This window comes from Pipistrellus kuhlii, unplaced genomic scaffold (assembly GCF_014108245.1).
Source record: "Pipistrellus kuhlii isolate mPipKuh1 unplaced genomic scaffold, mPipKuh1.p scaffold_m20_p_53, whole genome shotgun sequence".
Classification (NCBI taxonomy): Eukaryota; Metazoa; Chordata; class Mammalia; order Chiroptera; family Vespertilionidae; genus Pipistrellus; species Pipistrellus kuhlii.
In genome coordinates, this window is record NW_023425555.1 from 2,067,353 (window position 1) to 2,091,169 (window position 23,817).

Here is a 23,817-nt window from a genome sequence, read left to right on the forward strand (position 1 = left end):
ACATCCAAGTCAGCGTGGGCAAGAGTCTCTGTGCCCATCTTTTTGCACAACGGACACACATGGGCAACTATGATCGGGTAAAAATCATATTTAAAGGCACAGGCTACAAGTGGTGCAAGTTCAGGCTGTCTGGCAGACGGGCTTCTGCTTTAGGGACTCCCCCGCCCCTCGGTCCTCGGCTGTGAGTCCCATATCACTGGTTAACCTGGAACTACTGGGGGCACAGCCTCCAGTGGAAACTGATTGGCCTTCGTCACATTTCCCCAAACGTAAAGAGCCCCCGGGATCTTCTTGTCAAATGCCCTTCCACTCCTTTAAACCACTCTCCCACCTGCGTGGTCCCCCACTACCCTCCTCATGCCCCCCATACCTACCATTCTTGAGAAAGATGTAGAGGAGGATGATGCGGATTTTGTCGTAAGTGCTGACATTTGCGTCCAGCAGAATGGGGACAATAGCTCTCATGGGGTCCTTGATCTTCTCGCCTTCAGCATCCGTGCCCATGGCCAGGTCCTGCGGAAAGGACACCGTGTTGGCCCCACACTGGTGACAGTCTGGACAGGCGGCAACTATCAGGAAACTGCTGGTCCGTAAATGTCTGGGATGTGGCGGGTTGGCGAAGGGCTTGAGCAGGTACTTCTACGCTCACGATGCCGGCCAGCACCCGTGTAACCAGCACCGTTTTCTGGACCATCAGTGGGGAAAAGCTCCAGGTGTCACTCCAATGCCTTGCCATCTTGTTTAAAATTGGCTGTTCCCTTCCGGAAGTGCCAGTGAACCTGTGCCGGCCTCAGGGGGAGCTTTGAGCCAGGGCAGCAGGCTCAGCCCGGCAGGAACTGTTGGTCCTGTTCTCAGAGACCAGCAGCTGCAATTCCTCTGTGGCTCTCACAGAAGGCGCCTGACGGTTTCCGTTTCCCCCTTAGGATCCCAAGCATTCCTAACAATCATGACAAGTTCATGGCCTCTTCCCAGTCTGGGTGGGAGGAAGGCAGGCACCTCTCTAGACCCCTTCACCTCTCAGTCCCACCACCAGCCTCACGGATGTTTGTTCAGCAGGACCTGACCCTAACCCTTTCCACAAGGCAAATTAAATGTAACTGGTCCGCCAAATACCACTGAGCACTCTGAAACCCTAACTTCCGAGGACCAGTCCCGACCGCGCTGTCCCTGATGCAGATAACCCACTCTCTGGCGGTGAAGGAGCACCTGAGTCTGCCAACATCACCCAGGACACGGACGGGTTTAGCAGGGCTGCTTCCATTCGAAGAGGCGATGAATGGGGGCAGGTCTTTCTAACCCAAGCTGAGCCCCTCACATCAAACCAGATGTACATCCCAGCATCACACTGAGAACTTGAGCTGTTTTCACTGTGAGGAGGGGCCTGCTGCTGAGAGCCCTCTCTCCCTGAGAAGCTGCCCCTGGCTGCGGCATGTTATCACACTGAAGAACTGAGTGCCAGCCTACTGACCCCACGCCACGCCACACCACACCACAGACGTCATGGCACCACACCACTTTGCAGATAAAGAAAATACAGAGAGAAATGGGCACAGCAAACAAATCCATGACAGACACACAACTCAAATCCCAAACTCTGACCGCACAGCCCTAACTGTGATCATCAGTGAGGCGGGGCGAATTCGCCACAAGCTGCTGTGGCTGCAGTGGGAGGAAAATGCATTCGGATATACAACTCAGCCGGCCCCGCCCTGTAGGGCTCAGAACTCGGAAAGCCAGACATGCAAAATCCAAACGGCATGGCATTCTAGACCACCAGTCCCTACCCGAGAGAGTATACGGCACTGGCTCGAGAGGTGAGACCGCACAATCTCGTAGGCTTTTCTGTCTCTGCTTCCTATGATTCTGCAGGATGTTCAGGGTCGGAGGTTAAACTTCTGCTGGGTAAGCGGTCAGGGCAGGTAGAGAAGGAAAGGGTCCTACCTGCTCCACCCGGCAGAGCTTATCCACGGTGCCTTGATAATGCTTCATGCAGTCCTCGGCGAGGTGCAGGTGGGTGGAGTACTAGGAAAAAGCAGTTTGTGATCAAGATTACTCACTGACATGTGTGACACCTACCTGTGAGGCATAAACAGTGGGCCAGACACCAGGGAATCACCAGCCTCACGCAGGCCGGCACACAACCATCACAAGGCAGGGAATTACGTGTCGAGACAGAGGGACAAACCACATTCAAAGGGTGGAGAAGAGGGAGGAGTCCTTTGTGGGTGGGATGGGTGGGATGATGGCTGCACAATGTGCCCACAGTTCTTGGCTATTATTCCTCCAGGAGGAGGAGCTATGTGAGTGTGGGCTGGTGTAGTGACTCGCTTCTAAGGAACAGTGCGGAGGAAGTGATGTGTGACATCCTGGATCAGGACGGGGAGGGCATGTGACTTCTCTCCAGCTTTCTGTCCCGGGTCACTCATTCCAGGGAAGCGAGCTGCCAAGTTGTGATGACACTCAAGCAGCCCTGTGGCGAGGCTGATGAGAAGAGGAATAGGAAGAATGGAGAGAAACAGATGGAGAGGAGCAAAGTCATAGAAAAGAAGCTGTCTCCCCCCAGCCTCCCATTTTGGTCTAATAAGGTCGGGGATGACTGGAGATCCGTGGATGCCAATGAACCGGTGAGTGTGCTAGGACTTGGAGACACTTTTCTGAAGCTGATTCCACTCACGATCGCACTCAATCACTTAGGACCGCCATACCTTGCTGAGCTCTTTCTGGTACTGGGGCATTTTCTTCAGCATCTGGGACAGGTCCCGCATGGTGGTCTGTAAGGAAAGGAAAGCAGACCGTCTCACGCCGGTGGCCTTGACCTAGGAGGCTGAGCAAGTGTGGTGGGCGCAGGAGAGGACAGCAGCCAGCACCGAACCCCCAGGTGTGTTCTGTAACTCTCAAAAGAAACCCATTACACACAAAGATCATGTGTTTTCAGAGTGCCAAGCCTCTGGTCAAATAATTATTGACCCAAATAGCAAGACTGTCTCATAGGTGGAGAAATGAACTCTGGAGCCCAGCAATTACGTGTTATTTGTTGGACTAGAAAGTTACTGAGAGCATAACTCTTGCCAGGAAAGAACACGTTTTTGTCCATCCTCTGCCTCTCTGTACCCCCAGCTTAAGCGCTCTAGGCATCAAGTTCATGTTGAAAGGCTGCAGCTGAGTAGACAGGAACATCAGGGAGAAGGTGAAAAGGCTGGAATCTGCATCCTGACAGGTGTAAAGGGTCTGCTCACTCTCTAACTGTGTGGCCACCTAATCCCACTCATTTATCCAACAAAAATTTATTAACTTACTACCACATTCCAGATACTTTTAGGTGCTGGGCATATAAGGACCAAAATTAAAAAAAAGAAAAATTAAAAAAAAAGAAAAAAGAATTTCATGTATTTCTGCCTTGAAGGAGCTCACATTTGGCAAAGGAACTATCCAGTTGAGTGGCTTGGTGCTCTCTGTGGGTGTCAGTGTGGGCGCACAGAGCAGAGGCACTTGACCAGTCTAGGGAGGAGTAGGGAAGGCTCCCGTTCCTCCTCCAATAAACAGCACCCGACCTAGCCGGTGTGGCTCAATAGATTGAACTTTGTCACATTCACCAAGAGATCACCAGTTCAATTCCCAGTCAGGGCACATACCTGGGTTGCAGGCTCGATCCCCAGTAGGGGGGCATGCAGGAGGCAGTGGATCAATGTTTCTCTCTCTCCCCTCCTCTTTCTCTAAAAATCAATAAAAACAAACATATTTAAAAACAAAAAAGCATGACACCTGAGCAAAGGACTGGGACTTCACATGGCAAGGCCCAGAGAAGGAGTTCAGGCGTGGCTGCAGCAAGGTGGTGGGGACAAGGAGGAGGCAGACAGAGATGTCCCAGACCAGAGAGCCTCTGGAGCCTGATGGCCCAGGTTCCAGACGATGTACCAGCAGGTGGGGCTGGATCCTCCTGAACGGGAAGTCACTAAAAGGTTTAAGCCAGGGAGTGACACCATCAGAGCTATCTCCCTCTGCTGATGGGTAAGCCACTCTGTGAACAGCAGGACAGGAGAGGCCCAGGAAAGTTAGGCAGGAATCTAATTCCTCCAAGGCTACAAAAGGCTTCACAGTTCTTCCGGCTTAAAGTGAATCATGATCCCAAACAGCAAATATGGATCTTCAGAGTAACAAGAAGCAGCTCTCTATAAATACCAGAAGACGGGGTTCCGGATCTCAATCTCGAATGCAAAAGTAAGGCAAAACGATCACGGACGAAGGAGGACTATGGCCCCCAGCGCCCCAGCCTGATGTCATGAGGCGTCCTCCCTGCTCCTGGGGAAAAAGCAGGGTCAGCTGAGGCGCTGCAGCAGCAGCGTGGGCCTACCTTCTCACCAGTGTTCATTCTCTTGCTGGAAGAAAAGTCTTTCAGAGAACGGGTCACTTCCCTGGAAGACAGAAGAAGGCAGCTAAGTCTCAAAGCTGCACCCAGAGCCTCGTATGAATGATATTGAATAATGCAAGGTTCTTCCTTTCGGAAGGGATTTATCATCAGAGGTTAGCAAGTTGGCCACTTCTCTGATGAGCTCTAGCCCAGCTGCCCAGAGCGCAGCTGGAAACAGCACTGGGGAGAGAGAAATGCGTCGCCCCGCCCCAGAGGAGGGCGGGAGGGCTCTTACTGGGACACCTCTGCGATGTGCTTGTGGCGCAGCGTTATCCAGAGGTCGTCGTCCTCGTCCAGAAGCACTTCCTTCACCCGCGCCTCTCCGATGCCGCTCGTCTCATACCTAGAGAGGGGAGGGCCCACAATCCATCCAAGTCCCCTCAGGTTTGCAACAGCCAGAGCTCACTGTCCTCAGCTGACGGATGTCCTAAATGACTTACAAGCCCCAGGACCATCTGGTGTCTGCGGATTGGGCACTAATGGCTGCAATGCCTAGGGCAGAGAGCTCTAACCAAGGTCAACTGACACGGAGCTCTGTTTTAGATGCCTCAGGGTCAGCTGACTTGAGTGTCACCTGGACCATGTAGCTCAGGGTATGAAGTCAGGTTATAGGTGAGTTACAATGGAAACACAGAGATCCCCCTTTGTCCCTCCCTCAGAAAGGCCTGGCACCATCCTCCAATGCGGGGTGCCTGGCACCTTCAGCAGTGGCCTGCACAGGCCCTCGGCTGAGGACTCCTGTGGAAGCATGAACACCTAAGGAAGGCAAGAACCACAGGTGCCAACGGGAGAGGAGCAGAGATCCGCTCATGGTTTCAGAACCTTCATTCGGAACCACTACCTTTATGGTCAAAGTAAATGACATGAGAACAGTGCAGCCTGTTTCCATCAAAATAAAATTAGTTTTTAGAAACTGAATGTCTAATGATTTCTACCAAGAAAAATGTTTATAATGAAGAAAACGGCTCCTCTGCAAATGCGTTCAGTGAGAAACTCCTGTGGATATATTTGTCATCAGCTTTGATGATCTGCAAGTATTACTCAATGCTGCAAAAGATATGCACACGTGTGCAAATGAGAGCCGACTATGGAGGGGGGAACTAAGTCCTTGTTCTCCCCCAAAGGGGCCCGAGTTCCTGGCTAGAAGTGCCGTGAGGATGTTGGGAAGGCACAGACAAACTCGCAGGCTAACTGACAAGACTACGGGAGCACCCACTTTTCCTAGGATCGATGGCACCCTGTCCGTAAGTCAGAGGTGTTTCTGGTTCATTTACAAAGCTGCAGTCCCTCCGGGTGAGCATACTTACTTGTACACATCATTCTCGATAGGCAGCAGATCGTAACTCATAGCCTGAAAGGTCAGCTCATGAAGGACAGGGGAGCTGGGGTCGAAACCGCGGTCCAGGATCAGGAGCTGGGAGCGAGCCTTGTCTGGGCCCTAGAGGGAAGGACACGGGGACTTTCACAGGCCACTCCGCAGAGCTGGCTTCTGCAGCCCATGTGGCCCTCCTGTAAAGGGGCAGCAGGCAGTGAACTTGGAGACAAAACCTACTAAAATAGCGCGAACACAGTCCCTTCACTGCTTGACAAGAATACCAGCCCACACGTGAGAAGCCAGTTGTCTGTCATAGTGAGTGTCCTTTGAGGTGGATCTGGAACGGAGGCTGGTCCGCGGTGAGCTCCCAAAGAGCGTCACTGGGCTCAGCTGTGAACGGGGCTGCCCGCCATGCATGTGCCCGGGGCCGAGGGGTTCAGGCCCTGGGACTTAGGATTGTAAATCCGAGATGATGAGGAACTCTGTGCCTTGACTGCAGTGGGTTTACAGGAATCTAAACATGTGATACAATTAAACAGAACTTTCTCTCTCTCTCTCTCTCTCTCTCTCTCTCTCTCTCTTTCTCTCTCTCTCTCTCACAAACACACACATACACACACACACACACACACACACACACACACACACAAACTAGTGAAATCTGCACAATGTCTGTTTTCTGGGGTTGTTCTACCGAGGGGGTTCCAGTGCTAAATCTGGGGTCGTCCCGGAGAACAGAAACGAGTCGTCACCCTGTCCACACTGATCAGTCTCAGTCAGCCTGCCCACGGAGCTGAGCTTGTCACCAGAGGCCACGAGCAGGGACAGCGGCACTCGTGCCTGCTCTGTGACAACCACGCTGTGCCGAGAACTGCCACCCCGGCACTCAATCACCGGTGAGAGAACCCTATGGTCCACGTCCACCTACCTCGCCCATGGTGGGGTCATCGGCTTTGTAGGCATCGAGCTTGTCCTGGATTAGCTGGGCCAGCAGGGCATTGTCCTTGTACTCCCTGCCGAGGAGAAGAGACACGGTGACGGGCCTTGGGGGAGAGGCGGGGCAGCATGGGCAGGTCAAGGGGCACGCGCGTTTCGCCTGCATTGCTCATTTACAATGAGAATATGGTCACATGTGCATGTACAATTAAAAAGAACAAACAGAATAAAATCTTTAGCTCTGTTCTGGGAACAGAAACGAGTGAAAAGCAGCTTCCGATGAACAGCCCATCAGCAGAGGGTCCTGACCACCCATCCTTTCCCCGTGATCGGCCATCTGAGCCCAACCCACCTGAGTGTCCCTTCCCTCGACTCAGATCCCTTTGGGTCTTGTTTGCTGGAAGTGAGAACCTCTGACCCTTACCCCGGCTCAGCCTGACAGCGTTTCCCGGCCCCTCCCGGCTGTACAGTGTGGTGCCGCCTGCCACCTGGCCAGGCTCGGCTAAAGCGCCTCTGCTCCCGGCCCAGCCTCCCACGAGTGAACGCCAACCGCCACTCCTCAGTCAGGAGAGGGCCTGGGCCCCCCGTCCAGCTTTTGTCAGGAAACACCCACACAGAAGGGCTGGTCGCTGGGGCAGACCAAGGGAGGCGTCGTTCTACAGTTGCATGTCCAGCAGACGGAGGTGACAGGCTGGCTGCAAACTGACCCCTCAGCTCCTCTGGCTCCACTTTCTCTGCACCTGACTCGTGCGTTCACAAAGGTTTCCCGGGGACAGCCACTGACGGACATAACCCAAAGCTGGCATCCGAGTCCTCAGGCCCCATCTCACCCCTGCCCTACGCACACACTGTGCCAGACTGCCCATCCTCCTCAAACTTGCCCTTGGTTCCCCCAGCTCCACGCTTAAGCTCAGACCAATGGCAAAGCCAGCCGTCCACAGAAAAGGCCCTCTGGTCCTCATCGGTCTTTTGAAATCCAAACCAGTCCTTCAAGGACCTAGTTCCAACGTCCCCTCTAGTCTGACTGCTCTTGGTCCCCTCAGCTGGAAGGGCTGAAGGGCGCCAGGCTGCTCTGCCCTTGGCATGTCTCCAGGGCTTACAGGCAGGTGTGCCCAGCTACGGCCCATCTGCTGGGATGTTCCCTGCCCGCCCAGATCAGGGCTGTGTCCTCAGGTGGCGTCTCCCCAGCAGTGAGCACACAGCAGGTGAGTGGTACATGGATGACTTCATACAACTTGACTGTGACCTTTAGAGAATTATTTCTTTGTCTTTTGCCTTACTCGGAAACATCTTCTGCAAAGATGATGTTTGTTTTTAAAGGTTAGAAAGAGATGAAAAACTATAGGGAACCTGGGTGGCCATTACATAGGGGTTTATATTTGAGTTACTCATAACTGAATATATCTGTATATTTCATGCACTTTTCTATATTAGTATAGTTCATAATAAAATTTAAAAAATAAACTATTGGGAGAAAATTATAAATGTGAGACACTCAAGTCTTGACCCTGAGACACTGGCAAAGGAATGTTAAGGCCAGAGGAATCGGGACAGCTGCTCCCACGCGCACTGCCTTACCCACGATACCGCACGGCGGGGTACTCCTTCAGGGTGGCACACAGAGTTGCGATCTGCTCTGCCAGGCGCTCTAGTATAGGATTCTTCATCTGAGCCTTGTGGGGACTGTAGAAGCTCTGAAAAGAGTCAGCCGAGTCCAGGGAATACACCTGAGGAGGAGGCAAAGGTATACACATTTCGTGTTTGCATCCAGGATGCTGAACATCAGAATTTTCTCCAAACCCGATCGTGAGTCTACAGAGCATGTTTTCATTTATCCTTCAAACCTGGGCTGGGTGTCTGCTGGGCCAGGCGCTATGCTAAACACATGGGAACTACTCCTGACCAAAACACGATCATCCTGTGGAGTGTGTGAAGGGAAGGCAGGCAGTGAACAAACAATAAACATAATGAAAAGCAAGTTCTATGGCATGTGAGAAACTGGTGTGCATGAGAAAATATAAAACGGAAAGAATGCCCGGACGGGCTGGACAGGGAGGACAAGGTCGCCTCGGGTTTGAACAGGGCTTGAAAGAGGCGCGGAGTTTCTCACCAGCAGGGGGAAGTCCCCATGGAGGGATGGCTGGGCCAAAACCAGAGGCCAGCGTGTCTGATGAACAATGAGGAGACTGGGAGGAGAGCAGGAGGGGCGGCTAGTGTCAGACCTCACAGGCCGTTAGAGGGGTAAGTAAATAAGGGATAAGACAGAAACTGTGCTGTGACTGTGTGCAAACGGCGCTTTTTGATTAAACAATTTTGTATCCTCAGGGGTATGTTCTAATCACTTTTCTTTTTCTTTGGAGAGTTCCAGAAGTTTTAAGTTTTCTCTTAAACTACCTACCCTACCAGCTAAATATTTTCTCAGAATCTCACTGACGTGAACTGCCCTGATCATCTAGAAAACCAGAGGGTTGTTTTTGAAGTGTCCTGCTTTTTAAAATCTATGAAACACGGTGTGCTGGGACATGCCACAGGTGGATTTTGTTCAATCAGGGTGGTGACAGCGCTCACAGAGAAAACATGTGCTGCCCTCAGGCCTTGCAGACCTTTTAACAAATCACGTGGCTTTGGACCACGTGAGCTGGGAAGGAGACGGTGTTTAAATGTCCATGCTGTACTTTTTCCATCCCTCCTTCGCTAAGAACAGGCCACTATTTGGTGTTTAGAAACCGATCCATAAAGATTCCATATGCCAGCAGTCGCCAACCGGTGGTCCTCGGAGCACGGGTGGTCTGTGAAGTCCAAAAGGTTGGCGACTGCTGCCATATGCCACAATCACTTTTATCTCTACAAAACACATAAATGTCCAGTTATCTCATTTCTTTGTTTGCAGACCTTTTAACAAATCTTAAGACTAAGACACACATTCTGTACGCTCACAATCAGCTTCTCCTCTGCTGGTTTAACAACTTGGTGTTTTCCAAGAGGGCGGCTGGCTGCCGCCCTCCTGGCACTGGCAGTGTTAAGGGCTAATGACGAAGGCTGCCATCTGTTCACTCAGCACGTGACAGGCTGAGGTTATCTCTACACAGAAACAGTCCCTTCACGGCAGATGGGCGTAGTCTGATCCCTTCCCATCTCTCCCTCCATGCTCTTTTCGGATTGGCTACCTTTTGGATATCAGGACTCAGAGTGTTGGGATGAATGCCGGGAGCACGGAGAAGTGTACACAAAGGCTTTAAAGGGTCAGAAATAAATGCAGGGTAAGATGAAGGCCGGGCAGACCTCTAAGGAATACCGCCTCTTTCCATTACATAAATGTCCGCTCACAACCCCTCATTCAGTCTTCCGGAACATGACACCTTCCCTCCGCACTCTGCGCACTGCACCCCCACCCACCCTCTCAGGGCTCCTGAGAATAACAAGGATGCAGAGCTCCACGTGCTCCCTACCAGCCTCACCTGGGACTCGTAGGGGAGAAAAGCAATGTTGATTTCTGTCAGAGTCTTGATGACTTTGGCCGCTCGAGATTTTACCAGCTCGTTAAACAAGGCATCTGGACAAGCTGCAGGAATGACAAAAGCCACTAGGTTTTCCTGTGGCTTTGCTGGTTAATTTCAATAGTCACATGTGTCTGGTGGATTCTTCATTTATTAGCATTTTAACAAAGAAAATAAAAAGTTAATTCCTTCCAGCGTGTCTGATGAACAATGAGGAGACTGGGAGGAGAGCAGGAGGGGCGGCTAGTGTCAGACCTCACAGGCCGTTAGAGGGGTAAGTAAATAAGGGATAAGACAGAAACATCCACTACCTGTAGGCTATAAATATAAAAACACCCATAAGGCTCTCAACATAGAACAGAGAAACAATGGCAATCAAGACTTAGATACTGACAGCTAATAAAAACTCTTTACTGATATCAAGGACAGGGAGGGAAAACCCAGAAGAGATTAAGGGGTAGGGAAAAGACCTGCCATATACACAACACCATGCATCTGACATGCTCGTGAAAAATAAAATAACAAAAAATCTATCACTGGGCAATGCGATGCTGGTGTCTCCATGGTCCTTGGAAGGAACTCAGCTGCTCAGGACTCCCTTGGTGGGAACCATGGTTCACATGGCTCTCCTGGGCCTAATACGGGTGCAGGTCCCAGAAATGCATTCCTGTTTCATTATTTCTCATGCTGCCTACCTGCTCTCCTTGTCACCCCCATTCAAACAGTATAAAAGTACTCTTTGCCAGAACCTTCCCCCACCTTCTCGGGGTAAGTTTAGCTGATTTTCCTTCAGAGAAGAACACTAGGGAACCTGCTATTGTTATGCGCTCTTTAGCTATCCCGCCTCCCTCATCTCTCTGCTGGTAAAGATTGGCCATGTGTATAAAGATTGGTGTTGTGTATACTGCAGATGTTAGTACACTGGCTCCTTGCACACAAATCCACAGAATAACAGTACGGACTCCAGAACAATGATGCCAGTCTGGCTGAGATAAGACCAGATGAAATCTTTGTGGTTGAAAACGGATGGACATGCACTATAATTTAGTGGTATCTGTAAGTCCATACGGTGGGACACCAAGGCTGGCACCGGGGAATTCTGCTCAGCAGTAAATCCTCTAGTCCTAAGAAGAGGTGCTATTTTTTATCAGAAAGAACTGCACTAGCTAGAAGTTTTGCATATGTATGTGCTTATTTTTGTCTCTTATGCAATATTTCTTCTAAAAGAAAAGAAAAATCAGGACAACCATGGCAACAGCCCATTTCTTCCCCGTTGCCCGGCTCGGTTCTGGTTCAGCCGCAGAAAGGCTGCCCTGGAGGATGGGCAGCATCTGACAGCCGTACTCACAGTCAGTGAAGAAGACATGGGCGGCCCGGTACTTAGCAGTCGGTGGGTCCTTAAAGTCATTCATGAGGGAGCGGATAGACTGTGAAGAGGGATAAAGAAAGGAACTGAGTCCAATTCTAGAAGCAAATGGAACCTATATCTGGTCAAAATTAAATCCAAGAGGGCGTTCAAGCTACCTGCACACAATAGCAGGGGATTTTTAATGTATAATTCTAACTCATGTTTGGGGATTTGCAACTAGGGTTATTTGGGAGTTTAGATGAATAAAATCTTTCTTAGATCATTCCAGAATGGTAGTGTCAGTTCTTTGATGCCACCATAACATGGGTTCCTAAGAAGAGACCCACAAAAGAGCAAACTGGCCAAAACTTTCCTGAAGATTCACACCGATGAAGTTCTAGCAGTGTAGTTGCATCTTCCGAAACTACATAGGCCAGCTTTTACAAGTGAAAGAAAGTGTGAAAACTGCGGGCAACTTATGGACTGAGAGACAGGCTAAGATAACTACTAGCCAAAAGCCAGGAGGTGGACTTGTCTGGATGCAGATTGAACCAACCCTCCAACATGATAAAACAGGCAATTCCGAACACTAATGGGACGTTGATGCAGTCAACCTGAAAGTGTAAATACCTGAGTTCGGAAGGCTGGTCCCTAACTGGATAAAGTGGACGCCTACCCTGAGAGGGAGTGCCAGGGGGAAGCCGAATGGCCTGGCACAAGCTTTCTGGTCAGCGGTGTATTTCAGAAAGCGTAAGGCTCTCTCCACTCCTCTCTGCCTCTCTGCCCCCCGATTGTGAACTGCGTGGTTAAGCAGAGCAGTGTGTTAAATGCTAGAAACAGCAGGCACCCCTGCGCAGTCGCCAGGCCAGCACGTGTGGCCTCAGCCAAAGCTCCCTCGGGGGAGGACTCACCTTCTCGGACGGAGTGATGAGGTACACAGCCTCCAGGCTGGGCAGTGGCTCCCTGCACTTGTTGATATCTTCCACAACTAGACAACAAAACAGCAGCCGCCGTGAGTAAGAAAACGCACTGGTCATCACAAGAGTGGAAGTGACAGGCTCAGGCTACCTCAGACAAGCACAGATAAAAATCGGGGGGAGGGGGTGGTCACTGCCCTTCCTGAGAGTCACTGCTTTCCACTGTCCCACAGTGCTCACGGTTTTAGAACACCTGAAACCTATCCCACTAAACATTCTCCACTCCCCATTTCGGTTTCAGAAAATGCCTGGATCTGCTCTGATTGAAAATCTGCCCCTTCCTCAGGTTTTGTTGTTGTTGTTCATTTGTCCCCCCAAATCCAAGCTCCTTTAGAATTCCCATGCTGGGTTTGTTAGCGACCGTTGGCCAGTTTTACCATTTTTCTCTGAATATCAAATGAGGACATTCCCTCTCAATAGATCCGAGGCCAAAGGTTACACATGGTTAAAGCAAAGCAGGGCTTTAGGTCACTTGTCTTTCCTGGCTGTGTCCCACCTAGAGGGAAGAGCCCTGGGAAGCCGCCCTCTGACAGGCACCTGGCACGGCACCTGGCAGAGTTCAGCAGGCACCTCTGCTGGAACACCCCTGGTACAGAGAGAGCAGCGCTGTGGGGCCCTTACCTATGCCGGTGGTTGAGGGAAATAAGCGCATCACTGCAGAAACAATTATAAAGACTTCTCATCCCAAGTAATGTTCAAATTAATACCAAACCCTTCAACCCATTTACTTCACCAGGGGTTGTATACTCTTGAGTTTCATAAGCCAATAATACTTTACCCAAAAATGTTTTGGGATTCATCAAAGGGTTGCTAACTTCTAAATTTTTCCAAATAAGGGCACTTTTAAACAGCTACCCTTGGGGTAGGGAGTGTGCAGCAGGAGAGAGCTGAACCCTCATCTATACCACAGGAAGTCAACAGATAATGTCTAGCATCGATGGATCAGGAGATAATATTACACTGAGTGGCCAGATTATTATGATCTCTGAATGCATAATAATCTGGCCACTCAGTGTAAATATAATATAATATAATATAATATAATATAATATAATGTAATGTAATGTAATATAATATAATATAAATATTATATAACAATATATATACATATATACATACACACACACACACACACACACACACACACACACACATATATATATATATATATATATATATATATATATGAGGCCCAGTGCATGAATTTGTGCATGGGTGGGGTCCGGCCAGCCTGGCCAGGGGGAGTTGGCCAGCCTGCCTGCTGGTTGAACTCCTGGACGAGGGGACAATTTTCATATTAGTTTCTTATTAAATAGGATATATTCTGAGTGGCCAGATTATTATGCGTTCAGAGATAATAATAATCTGGCCACTCGGTGTATAAGTATTTATTTAGAAAAATAAAGAAGATAACCAGAAGCAAGAGCAAGGTGGCTGTTTTTGGGGTGACTGGCCAGGGGTGGTGGAGAAGAGAGTGGGACAGGGCATTGCTGCGCCTTTGCTGGAAGCTTGTTAGCTCCATTGGCTTTCTCCTCCCCTAACCTTTGTACACGTTTTTTCTTTGATAGAGAAAAACATAGTTAAAAATTAATGAAAATAAGTTTGTAAGCTCAAAACATCCAACCATAGGATGCTTCAACTCTCCTAGACACTGCCAAGTGTTTTTCAAAGGAGCTATACCACTGACACTCCTTCATATAGAAAGATTCCCATTCTCCTGCATCCTCTCTTTCAGTTGGCAGTATCAGAGTTTAAATATTCAAGTCTGGTGAGTATACAACCATTTCTCACTCTGGTTTCAATTGTAGTTCCCTGGCCCTTAAAATGGGCAAGCAATTTTTCATGTATTTATTGGCCATTTTGGATTTGTTCTTTTTTTAAGTGCCTGTTCAGATCTTTGGCCCATTCCCCCCTCCCCCCCTCCCCATTGTATGGCCTGCCTTTCTCCGTGACTCAGCCTTCCTTTCGGCATCCTTGAGCAAATACAGAATGAGCGCTTAGCAGTGGCTCAGGGATTCAGGGATGAATGGAAGCCCTGGGTCTCTCAGGAACTTACAGTCTTACCACCCAGGACGGTGGAAGAATCTAATGTCCAGTGGATAACATTGAACAGGGAGGAGGGAAGCTGGCACAAAGGGGAGGCCTGAGTGTCACTAACGGGCAGAGAGAATGGTGCGCTCACTTGTTATCCCCTCGGTCATGATGTCCGTCATCTTACAGCAGGAGGAGAGCATCCTCATGCTCAGCTGATCGACCACCAGCACCTGGAAGCAGAGAGACCAGCTTACAGCCCGAATGGCACCTTCTCGCTCTTCTCATCAGCTCACCGCGTCAGACTTCAACATGAGCCCAGCGTGCAGAACACTGAGAGGCAGTATTTCCTAGGGGCCAGCAGAAGTTTGCTGAAATGCATGCTAGCTTTCCCCCCACACGCTAACCTAACTTGGGAGTTAAGAGCTTGCTCTTACTGACTTGACTTAATTTTTTTACAAATTAACCTTTTTGTTTTTCATGATAGAGATCAATTACTCATAAAAATGCAAAGAAAGAGAGACAAAAATCATCTATAGCACCCACACTCAGAGAAGCTATACTAGAGCATCTTTTCTCAGGGCATAGCTTTTTCTTAAAGGGACGGTGAGCACTCGGGCCACAAGGACATTTGGGACAGTGGGAACTGTTACAATGTCATCTGGACACACCTTCACCACACATACATCATCGGGGACAAACTGCGCTTCAGTTCAGACGGGAGGGACGAGACGTGCCATTGGGCCTAAAAGTTTCCTGCCTGCAGTTCTTCAGCTAACCTGTCCTAGCTCCATTCAGCCAGGGTGGACCGAGGGATGCAGCTAAAACAAGGCTAGTTCTCTCCCTCTTTAATGATGTAAGCTGTGGGAGCAGACGCTAGACACCATGTGGTCCAGAAAGCACCCTGCTGCAGCTAAGGGCCAGTGTTCATCCTATGCAGCAGCTTTCTCGAGATCCTTTTAACACTCTAGGTCCACAAAGCCAGGCCTAGAGTTCCCACCAGATGGCCTCCCGCTCTGGTGGGGATGGGGGTGTGCTGCTAAAACAGCTCACAAGTCCCGGGAGAGACCACAAAACCCTCCTGTGCCGTCACCTCTGCTGCTCCCGGCCGACAGACTTGAAAACTCGCAGGCCAGAGTGGTTGGAATAGACTTCGATAGCACACAGGGAAATTCATGCAAAACTGATGCTCTCCCCGCAGTGTAAGGCCCAGCACCCCACAACCAAGTGGCCCTTAAAACGCTGACTTCCTGATGGAGGGCAGCAAGCTGCCCACTCCTCGCGTCACCAGCTCCAGGAACTGAGGCCATGATCAGTGTGATGAACTAGAATACTTGTTTCATGTACATTGTATGTGAAACAGCCAGCATTGTTCTCAAAGTTACATGAACAAACACGTGGTTACTGACAGCTGGGGCTCTCCACACGGTGTGTGGGCTCCATGAGAGGCTTTACGGCTGACTCCGCCCTCTCCTGCTTGTATGTGGTTCCAGCTAAGATTCTGTTTGAATAAAAGAGTTCCTCTGCGGACCTGCCTCAGATAAGCCCTAAGACCAAGAGGTTTCATAACCAGGATCATATCAAATGAGAGGCATAAGCAGATTACTTTTTCTGATTTTATTCTCTGGACACAACAAAGGTCTTCACGCTCTGCCTCTCCACCTTCCCCCCCACTGTAATTCTTTCCACGTGAACTCACCTTTAAGGACATTAATTATATTGTTCTGCTTACCTTCCATTCTCCCTTCTTCTTTACCTTCTTTATCACATCATGCATGATCTCTGAGAAAGGAGGGCAGAGAAAGGGAGAAGGAAAAGGAGAAAGGAGACTTTAATGTTCTTTCAAGGACTTCAACTCCTGCCTCCAAGACTCGGTCGTTTTTCTCCCCAGAGGCTTTGTTCTCGTTATTCAACCAGTCTGTTCACTGAGCCAGACCCAAGCCACCATAAAGAGTTTTCTTCCTGCCCTGGCCTGTGTGGCTCAGTGGTAAGCTAGGGCCTGTGAACCAAAGGGTCACAAGTTGGATTGCCAGTCAAGGGCACCTGGGTTTCAGGTTTGGTCCCCGGCCACATGTGTGCGAGGCAACCAATCAATGTGTCCCTCTCACATCGGCGTTTCATCTCTCGCTCTCCCGCTCTCTCTAAAAATCAGTGAGGATTAACAACAACAAAAAAGAGTTCTCTTCCTGTTTCCTTAATTTGGTGGGCCCCAAACTTTTTGGTCTCAGGGCTACTTTACACTTTTAGAAATTGAGATTCCCTAAGGGTGTGGGGTTAGCCTCTGTCATTCCCCTTTACACACGCGTGTCCCCGGCCATGCAGGTTTCATAGGGACTGCCGCTTTTACCGCCCTTTCCCGACCCAGGCGGCAAGCAGGCCTGTTAGCAAGTGTGTTTCAAACCTGTCGGTCATTCTCTGAAGCACAGTGGTTCCTAACTCTGCTTGTGATTACTGCAGCAATCTGATGTGCAGAAAACATGTTCTGAAATGTTTAAGAACTGTATCCCTGATTATAACAACCCACTCACGGCAGTGCTTATGGAAAACACAGAAAATATCATGTATCACTTTGTTTACTTAAAAAAAATAAAAAATAAAAATAACCTGTAATCCTGTCAACTTGAAATGCTTAATGAACAGTTTAGTTATTTCCTACTAGCTTTTTCTATGCACTTACAGTTAAAATCATGCTATATACATAATTTTGATTATGCTTTTTTTTTTTTTCTTTCAGTCACCAAAATCATTTCCCCAGGTAATAAAAATGCTTCCTAGGATTTAAAATGCAACAATAATAGTCAATAGTTTCCCAATAGCCATTAAGATTATTTCCCGTATTTCAGAGGAATGAAAAATTAGAAACAAATATATATAATAATATTATATATAGAGCATTGGTAAGTTATTTAGTTCACATTTGTACATTGGAATACTATTTCCTCATTAGAAATAATGATATAGGAACTATATTCATTCATTCATTCGCTCATTCAGTAACACTTGTTGAGTAGCCACTGTTGGCCAGGCATGACCAAGAACAGGGTACCACGTGGCACCCAGTGAGAAGTGGGGAGGAGGCCGTGGTGGGCTTGAAGACCTGGTGGCAGAGGTGAGGGTTCCTTGTTGGGGATGAGGTCCTGGCTAAGAGTGAGCAGAGTGGTCTCATATATGAAGGTTTGAAGAAAGAGGGAATCGAATATCTTCCCGAAGCCTGGGAAAGTGAATTTTGAGGTGTGTTAGCATTTCTGGACAGCATTAAGGGCTAATTTGGGGTTTGTGATAATGAATTTAATGTGAAACCGGGAAGTTCAATTGTGTTTTTTTGGTGTGTGTTTTCAAACAATGTTTGTCTATCCAGGTACAGGCCAGGAAGGAGAGAAGAGTTGGTTTCAACAAGTTTAGGGTTAGGGTTTCCCCAGGTGAGTACAACAGAGAGAGAAATTGCTCAAAATTAATGGCTAAGAGAGGGGGAAAAGAGGCATGTTACAACTATTTTTTAAAAGTATAAAAAGTAAGAAAATTTAGAGAGTTATACCAAAATGTTATTTTTGTGCAGTAAGATTATGATTAATCTTTAATTGCTAATTTGTCTTCCTATGTTCTCCCCAGCTTTCTGCATTGAGTGTATGTTATTTTTTGTAATAGGAAAAATGGTCTAAAAATAATGTCAGTGATTCTGTTAGGAGAGTTTTCTGGGTAAGCTAGGGCCTGTGAACCAAAGGGTCACAGTTGGATTGCCAGTTGTACAAATATTCTGGGCTCTTGATAATTCTTCTGAATTATTTTCCAAAAAGCACAATTTACACCCTCACCAGTACTTCACACCCTCACTAGTACTTCACACCCTCACCAGTACTTTCCAAATTAACATACTGGTAAAATAATAACTTGAGGTGTGCTTATTTTAATCTTTGCTAATGTGTCAGCAGAAAATTATATATTTCACGGTTTTTATTTTAATGTATTTTATTACTAAGGATTAATACTTTCTTCTTCGCTACCACACAAAATTAATTTACATTCACTGGCTTTAAATTCAAGTTACTTTTTGATAAGGGAGGACAGAGGTAGAAAAAAAAATCAAAACAAGTATCACAAGTAGCAAAGACAGACAGCTGCCATGCCAACCCTTCCGACCGACCTGCTCTGAACTTCTCTGGCATGTATTTGTCGCGGTCTTGTTAACAGCCAATTCTAATCCTGCCCTACATTTTCCTAATCCAACTCCAAAAAGGAAACAGGATTAGAGCCCATTGGAGTATTAGGAGAGTCAAGTCGCTTGGGCTACTTCCTCACAAATAATCCGCTGCCGATCAGACTCTCTCCCTTGTAGGTTCTCTTGTGTGAAAAGAAAGAACAAAGCCTCTGACACTGGTGCAGCCAGCTGGTCCCATTTCTGTGTGCCAAGTCGCGTGTACCTACAGCCAAAACATCACTCTGCCACCCACCTGTCAATGGAGATGGCACAGCAGAGACCAGGGAGCTTCAGCCTCTCCAGAAGTACCAGCCCACGGTCCTGGGGGACTCGCCTTCCCTCATTGTCAAAGGGGTAAGAAAGTGGGTTCCTTCAACCACACCCCCTCGTCTAGATCCTCGCTGACTCCCAAACTCAGCCAGGCCTGAGAAAAGCAGCAGGTGCTCAGTTATCTGGGACCTCTTCAGGTGCACCTGGTATGCCAGCTGGAGGCCAAGCGGACTCTAGCAATAGTTGCAAATCCTATCCACCTGGGGAAGCCGTCCTTATAGCCTTGGCAATGACTATGTAAATACATTTTGAAATAATGGTGCCACTGGACCAATACACATAAACCTTAAATGTAAATACAAAATTGAACATGAGAATCCTTATCCCCTGTTGAGACAGGGACCTCTGTTTATTTAGGAACAGATGTACCCGTGTTGAATCACAGGTAGGGCCCAGAGCAGGTAAAACATTTATGTCACAGCATGGGAACACAGGACTATATTTTTAATTCGCTATTACTTAACACTTCTGAATTTTCACTAAGACGGGCAAACAACATGAGATAGAATGATAGTAAGAAAGATGCAGAATATCTGCCTTAGGAAATCATGGGAATCAACTGAAAAACTACTAGAAACATAAAAGCATTTAGAGAGGTGGCAGATACAAAATAACTACAAAGAAACCAAGAGGACTTTGATAAGGCAACAGAGTTGCTAGGAAGACGGCTGCACTGGTTACCAGTGTGTACTGGGCTGGGGCCCGGGAACCACCCTCTGTGAATTAATTATAGCCAAAAGGTGTATCCCAAATGTTCAACTAATTAAGGGATAAATAAATGAAGTATAGCCACGTAATGAAATATTATTCAGCCGTAAAAAGGAATAAAGCCCTAAGCGGTTTGGCTCAGTGGATAGAGCATAGGCCTGCAGACTCAGGGGTCCCAGGTTCAATTCCAGTCAGGGGCATGTGCCTTGGTTGTGGGCACATACCCGGTGCGTGTGCAGAGGCAGCTGATTGATGATTCTCTCTTATTGATGTTTCTAGCTCTCTATCTCTCTCCCTTCCTCTCTGTAAAAAATCAATAAAATATATATTTTTTAAAAGGAATGAAGTACTTACACATGCTACATATGAACAAACCTTTAAAAATGCTAAGCCCAAGAAGCCAACCACAAAGGACCACAAATTGTGTGGTTCCATTTTTTTTTTAATTGTTTAAGGCCGTGGTCGGCAAACTGCGGTTCACGAGCCACGTGTGGCTCTTTGGCCCCTTGAGTGCGGCTCTTCCACAAAATACCACGGCCTGGGTGAGTCTATTTTGAAGAAGTGGCGTTAGAAGTTTCAGTTTTAAAAATTTGGCTCTCAAAAGAAATCGTTGTACTGTTGATACTTGGCTCTGTTGACTAATATACGTTCTGGACATTTCGTAAAAATGGCAAAGCCATCTCGATAGAGTAGATTAATAGTTGCCTAGGGCCGGGGGAGAGTTGGGGGTGATATCTAAATACTGCAGAGTTTCTTTGTGGGTAATGAAAGTATTCTAAACTTATGAAGGATGCACAATTCTGTGACTATACTAAAACTGTATACTTTAAATGGATGAATGGCATGGTGTGTGATTCATATATCAAGAAAGTTGTTTGGTTGTTTTTGTTTGTTTGTTTGTTTTAAGCCATCAGAGAATTTTAGACGAGCCCTTCAAACTCAAAACACAAATGCAATTTTGCTTAATATAAAACTACTCCATAGTGTCTTCACCTGAAGACAGGCATCCTACTTACTCCTATAAAGTATCATTTCATTATCTAAAATTACAATTTCCTATAAACCTCCATCTAAATTGTGACTTTGTGGAAGTCAGAGAGACCAAAAGAGCATCAATTGCCAGCCACAGGGCGAGAGCAGGCCCCTCCCCATACCTGCTGAAGGGCAGCTGGTGAAGCTGAGGATGCTCCTGTTCGGGTTTACTGTCAGGGTGAGGCGTGGGAGAGAAAGGAGGCCCATTGGTTGGCATGGCCACAGCTGCAGAGAGGGGTGAGCGATGACTTGATACCACTGCCTTGTCAGCACATGGAGACTGTATAAGCCTCAAATGTCCAATGTTGAACCCCAGCCTGGGGCTGCCGCCAGGATGTGAGAGGAGTGAGCAATCACAAGCAAATGTCTGACAGCTGAGAAAACAAATCCTAACCTCAGGCTCATAAAGATGCCGGTAGAGTTACTGAGTGACCATTCACTTTCTCGTTCACAGGAAATCCTCATTTTCTACCTAGGACCTCGTTTTCCCTATTCTGCTTCCTAAGGCCTAGAGCCAGAGGTTAGGAGCTAGGATGTCTAAAGCAAAGCCCATGGATCTTGGAACTCTGATTAGAAAGGAAACCTTAACCTGGGGACAAAAGGAGGTTAGAAATAGGACTTCCCGGCTGCACTTTGGATGCGACAGATTCAAAGCAGCTATTTCTTCTCCAGAGGTTGCCTAAGCATGATGTCCCATGGCTAAAGGAGCTGTGAGGTTACCCAAAATACGCAAATGGAAACATCAATCACAAAAGAAAACCAAAACAAGTTCTATCTTCTTAAAATCAATTGCTTATGGTACTCAATACTATTGAGTTATATTAATACTAGACTTGCCCAGAGCAGGAATTCATGCACGGGTGGGGTCCAGCCAGCCCAGCCCCATTGGGGTGGGTCAGGGCCAGGCCTGTTGGGAGGAGATGGTGGGAAGTTGGCTGGCCAGCCGGACCCCGATTGGGATGCGGAGATTGATTGGGGGAGGGGGGTGTCAGTGGCTGGGGGAGGAGCTGTAGGAGGTTGGCCAACTGACCCCAACCCTGATTGGTGTGCAGGGGGGCTGATCGGGGCTGGGAGCCGGCTGTGGGGAGAGGCTGCGGCCAATGGGGTGGCAGGAGCCCCTGGGTGCAGGGTGGCCGGAGTGAGGGGCCACAGGAGGTTGGCCAGCCGACCCCAAACCCCCAACTGGGCTGGTCACTACGGCTTTCCGGTCACTGGCTTTTTATATATATATAGATTTTAAAATGAAAAGACCAAACAAAAACAAAAAATGCTAAAATGGCAATTAGTCTTCCAGGACAAAAAGCACTATTATTGCGAATAAGACCTTTTTTTTTTTTTTTTTTTTTTTTTTTTTTTAAGGCCTCACTAATGAGGTCCATTTTCAGACAAGATAGTGGTACGATCAGGCAGGTACTTGGGGAGCATTTTACATTTACTAGAGGCACAAGCACATTGCCTTACACATCAGAGCTGGCTGCTAACGGCCCATTTGGCCTGCCAGCCTGTGTCTTTTCTCTGCAGAAAGCTCGGCCTCCTCCTAGCACACACTCTTTGATGACTACAGTGATTCCGCCTTGAACTGTAGGGACCAAGAATCAGGATCTATCATGACTCGGCAGGAACCCAGCTGTGGCCAGCATCTTAAATTGGCAGATGTGGCATTTAATGGCTCCAAATCACATTCCTTGAGTTAGTGTGAGTTTCCCTCAGGACTACAGGGTTAGGGAAACCACACTTTGAAAAGCGGGGGAAAGAACGGGATATTTCATGCAATCCCCAAGACCCAGAACAGACAGGGGGCTTAGGATCATCTAGTCCAGTGGTTCCCTATAGGGAGTGACCTTACACACACACACACACACACACACACACTCACTCACACACACACACACCCGCCCATAAGGGCACACTGGGCAATGTCTGGAGACATTTCTGATCCTCACAACTGGAGGGAGCTATGGGCATCCATGGGGGAGAGGCCAGGGATGCTGCCACACATCTCACAGGGCACAGGCTCCAAATGGCAATGGTGCCGAGGCTGGGGAGCTCTGACCTCATCAATGTTACACAGCCAGTGAGTCCGAGAGAGATCATGTGACTTGTCCATGACCGTGCTAGTAGGAATCCTCTTACGCTGAAATCCAAGATTCTGAACAGCCCAATCTGTTCTGCTCTACGATTTAACCTGCTTCAGGTCTGAGATGTTAAAAAAGGTTTAGTCTCACAAAGCATGACAAGACCACGGGCTCAAGCCCCCTCTGGAACCTTCAGTACAGCCAGTCCAGAGGTGTCGCACTGACATGACACCCCAGGGGAGCTTCCATAGGCAGAAAGTGTTCCCCCACCCACCGTACCCCAACACACACAAAGGTCTGGTTTCAGGAGGGCCGCTTCCTGTCCCCAAACCCATGTAAGGGGTTACAATGAGATACCAGGAAAAGGAAGCATCCTGTTGGGTTTGTCAGGATAATGCACGGAGAAGAAGGCGGAGCTCTGGGAAGAGGAGAAACACGAGAAAATCCCAAAGAAATAGCTGAGTCTGCAGGAACTTTCACTGGATATGCAGACCGGTGGTTTCCCCCTCAGCCTCCCGTTTCCTAAAGAAAACATTCTGCTTCGTATGTTTGAAATGGGTTGTTAGATCTGCCCTGCCATCACGCTCTGCTTTCTATTTCGTTGGCCTGGCTGGCCCATTTCCCACTTCATTCTGATTTTTCACGTTACCTGACATAGGAGCTCTCGGACTGTCGTTTTTCTGCTTGAGTGATTTAAAAACCAAACTCTTTACCTGGGCCTCTATGCCATGTTTCTGTTGTTTTTCCTGATAGATCTCTTTTCTTTTCTGCTTAAATCACCTAGACCAGAGGCAATTCTCTCTGGTCATTATTTGTAGGACAATGTAGATGGGCCTTCTTTGTCCTCCCCGTTTACCTAGGCATTATTTGAATACTGCCCTCTGAAAGTGTGCTGGACTACAGTTTGGCTCTGCCTTCTGCTAGGGGACGAGTGGTGGAGGAGAGCTGACTGGGGAAGCCGTCTC

At 48.2% G+C, this 23,817-nt stretch overlaps 1 protein-coding gene across 3 annotated transcripts in view; it reads right to left on the reverse strand.

The window, feature by feature from the left end:
• STXBP1 (syntaxin binding protein 1) overlaps window positions 1–23,817 on the reverse strand; it is a 43,713-nt gene that overhangs the window by 12,056 nt on the left and 7,840 nt on the right. For all 3 annotated transcript variants that reach the window (XM_045573600.1, XM_036416178.2, XM_036416179.2), the window contains 13 exons: window positions 16,245–16,294; window positions 14,664–14,745; window positions 12,416–12,492; window positions 11,505–11,583; window positions 10,118–10,221; window positions 8,238–8,386; window positions 6,652–6,736; window positions 5,716–5,846; window positions 4,644–4,751; window positions 4,352–4,412; window positions 2,706–2,771; window positions 1,942–2,022; window positions 375–513 (listed from right to left, as the gene is read on the reverse strand). In XM_045573600.1, coding sequence (XP_045429556.1) covers window positions 375–513; window positions 1,942–2,022; window positions 2,706–2,771; window positions 4,352–4,412; window positions 4,644–4,751; window positions 5,716–5,846; window positions 6,652–6,736; window positions 8,238–8,386; window positions 10,118–10,221; window positions 11,505–11,583; window positions 12,416–12,492; window positions 14,664–14,745; window positions 16,245–16,294 — 1,212 coding nt within the window. The remainder of the gene's footprint in view (window positions 1–374; window positions 514–1,941; window positions 2,023–2,705; window positions 2,772–4,351; window positions 4,413–4,643; window positions 4,752–5,715; window positions 5,847–6,651; window positions 6,737–8,237; window positions 8,387–10,117; window positions 10,222–11,504; window positions 11,584–12,415; window positions 12,493–14,663; window positions 14,746–16,244; window positions 16,295–23,817) is intronic.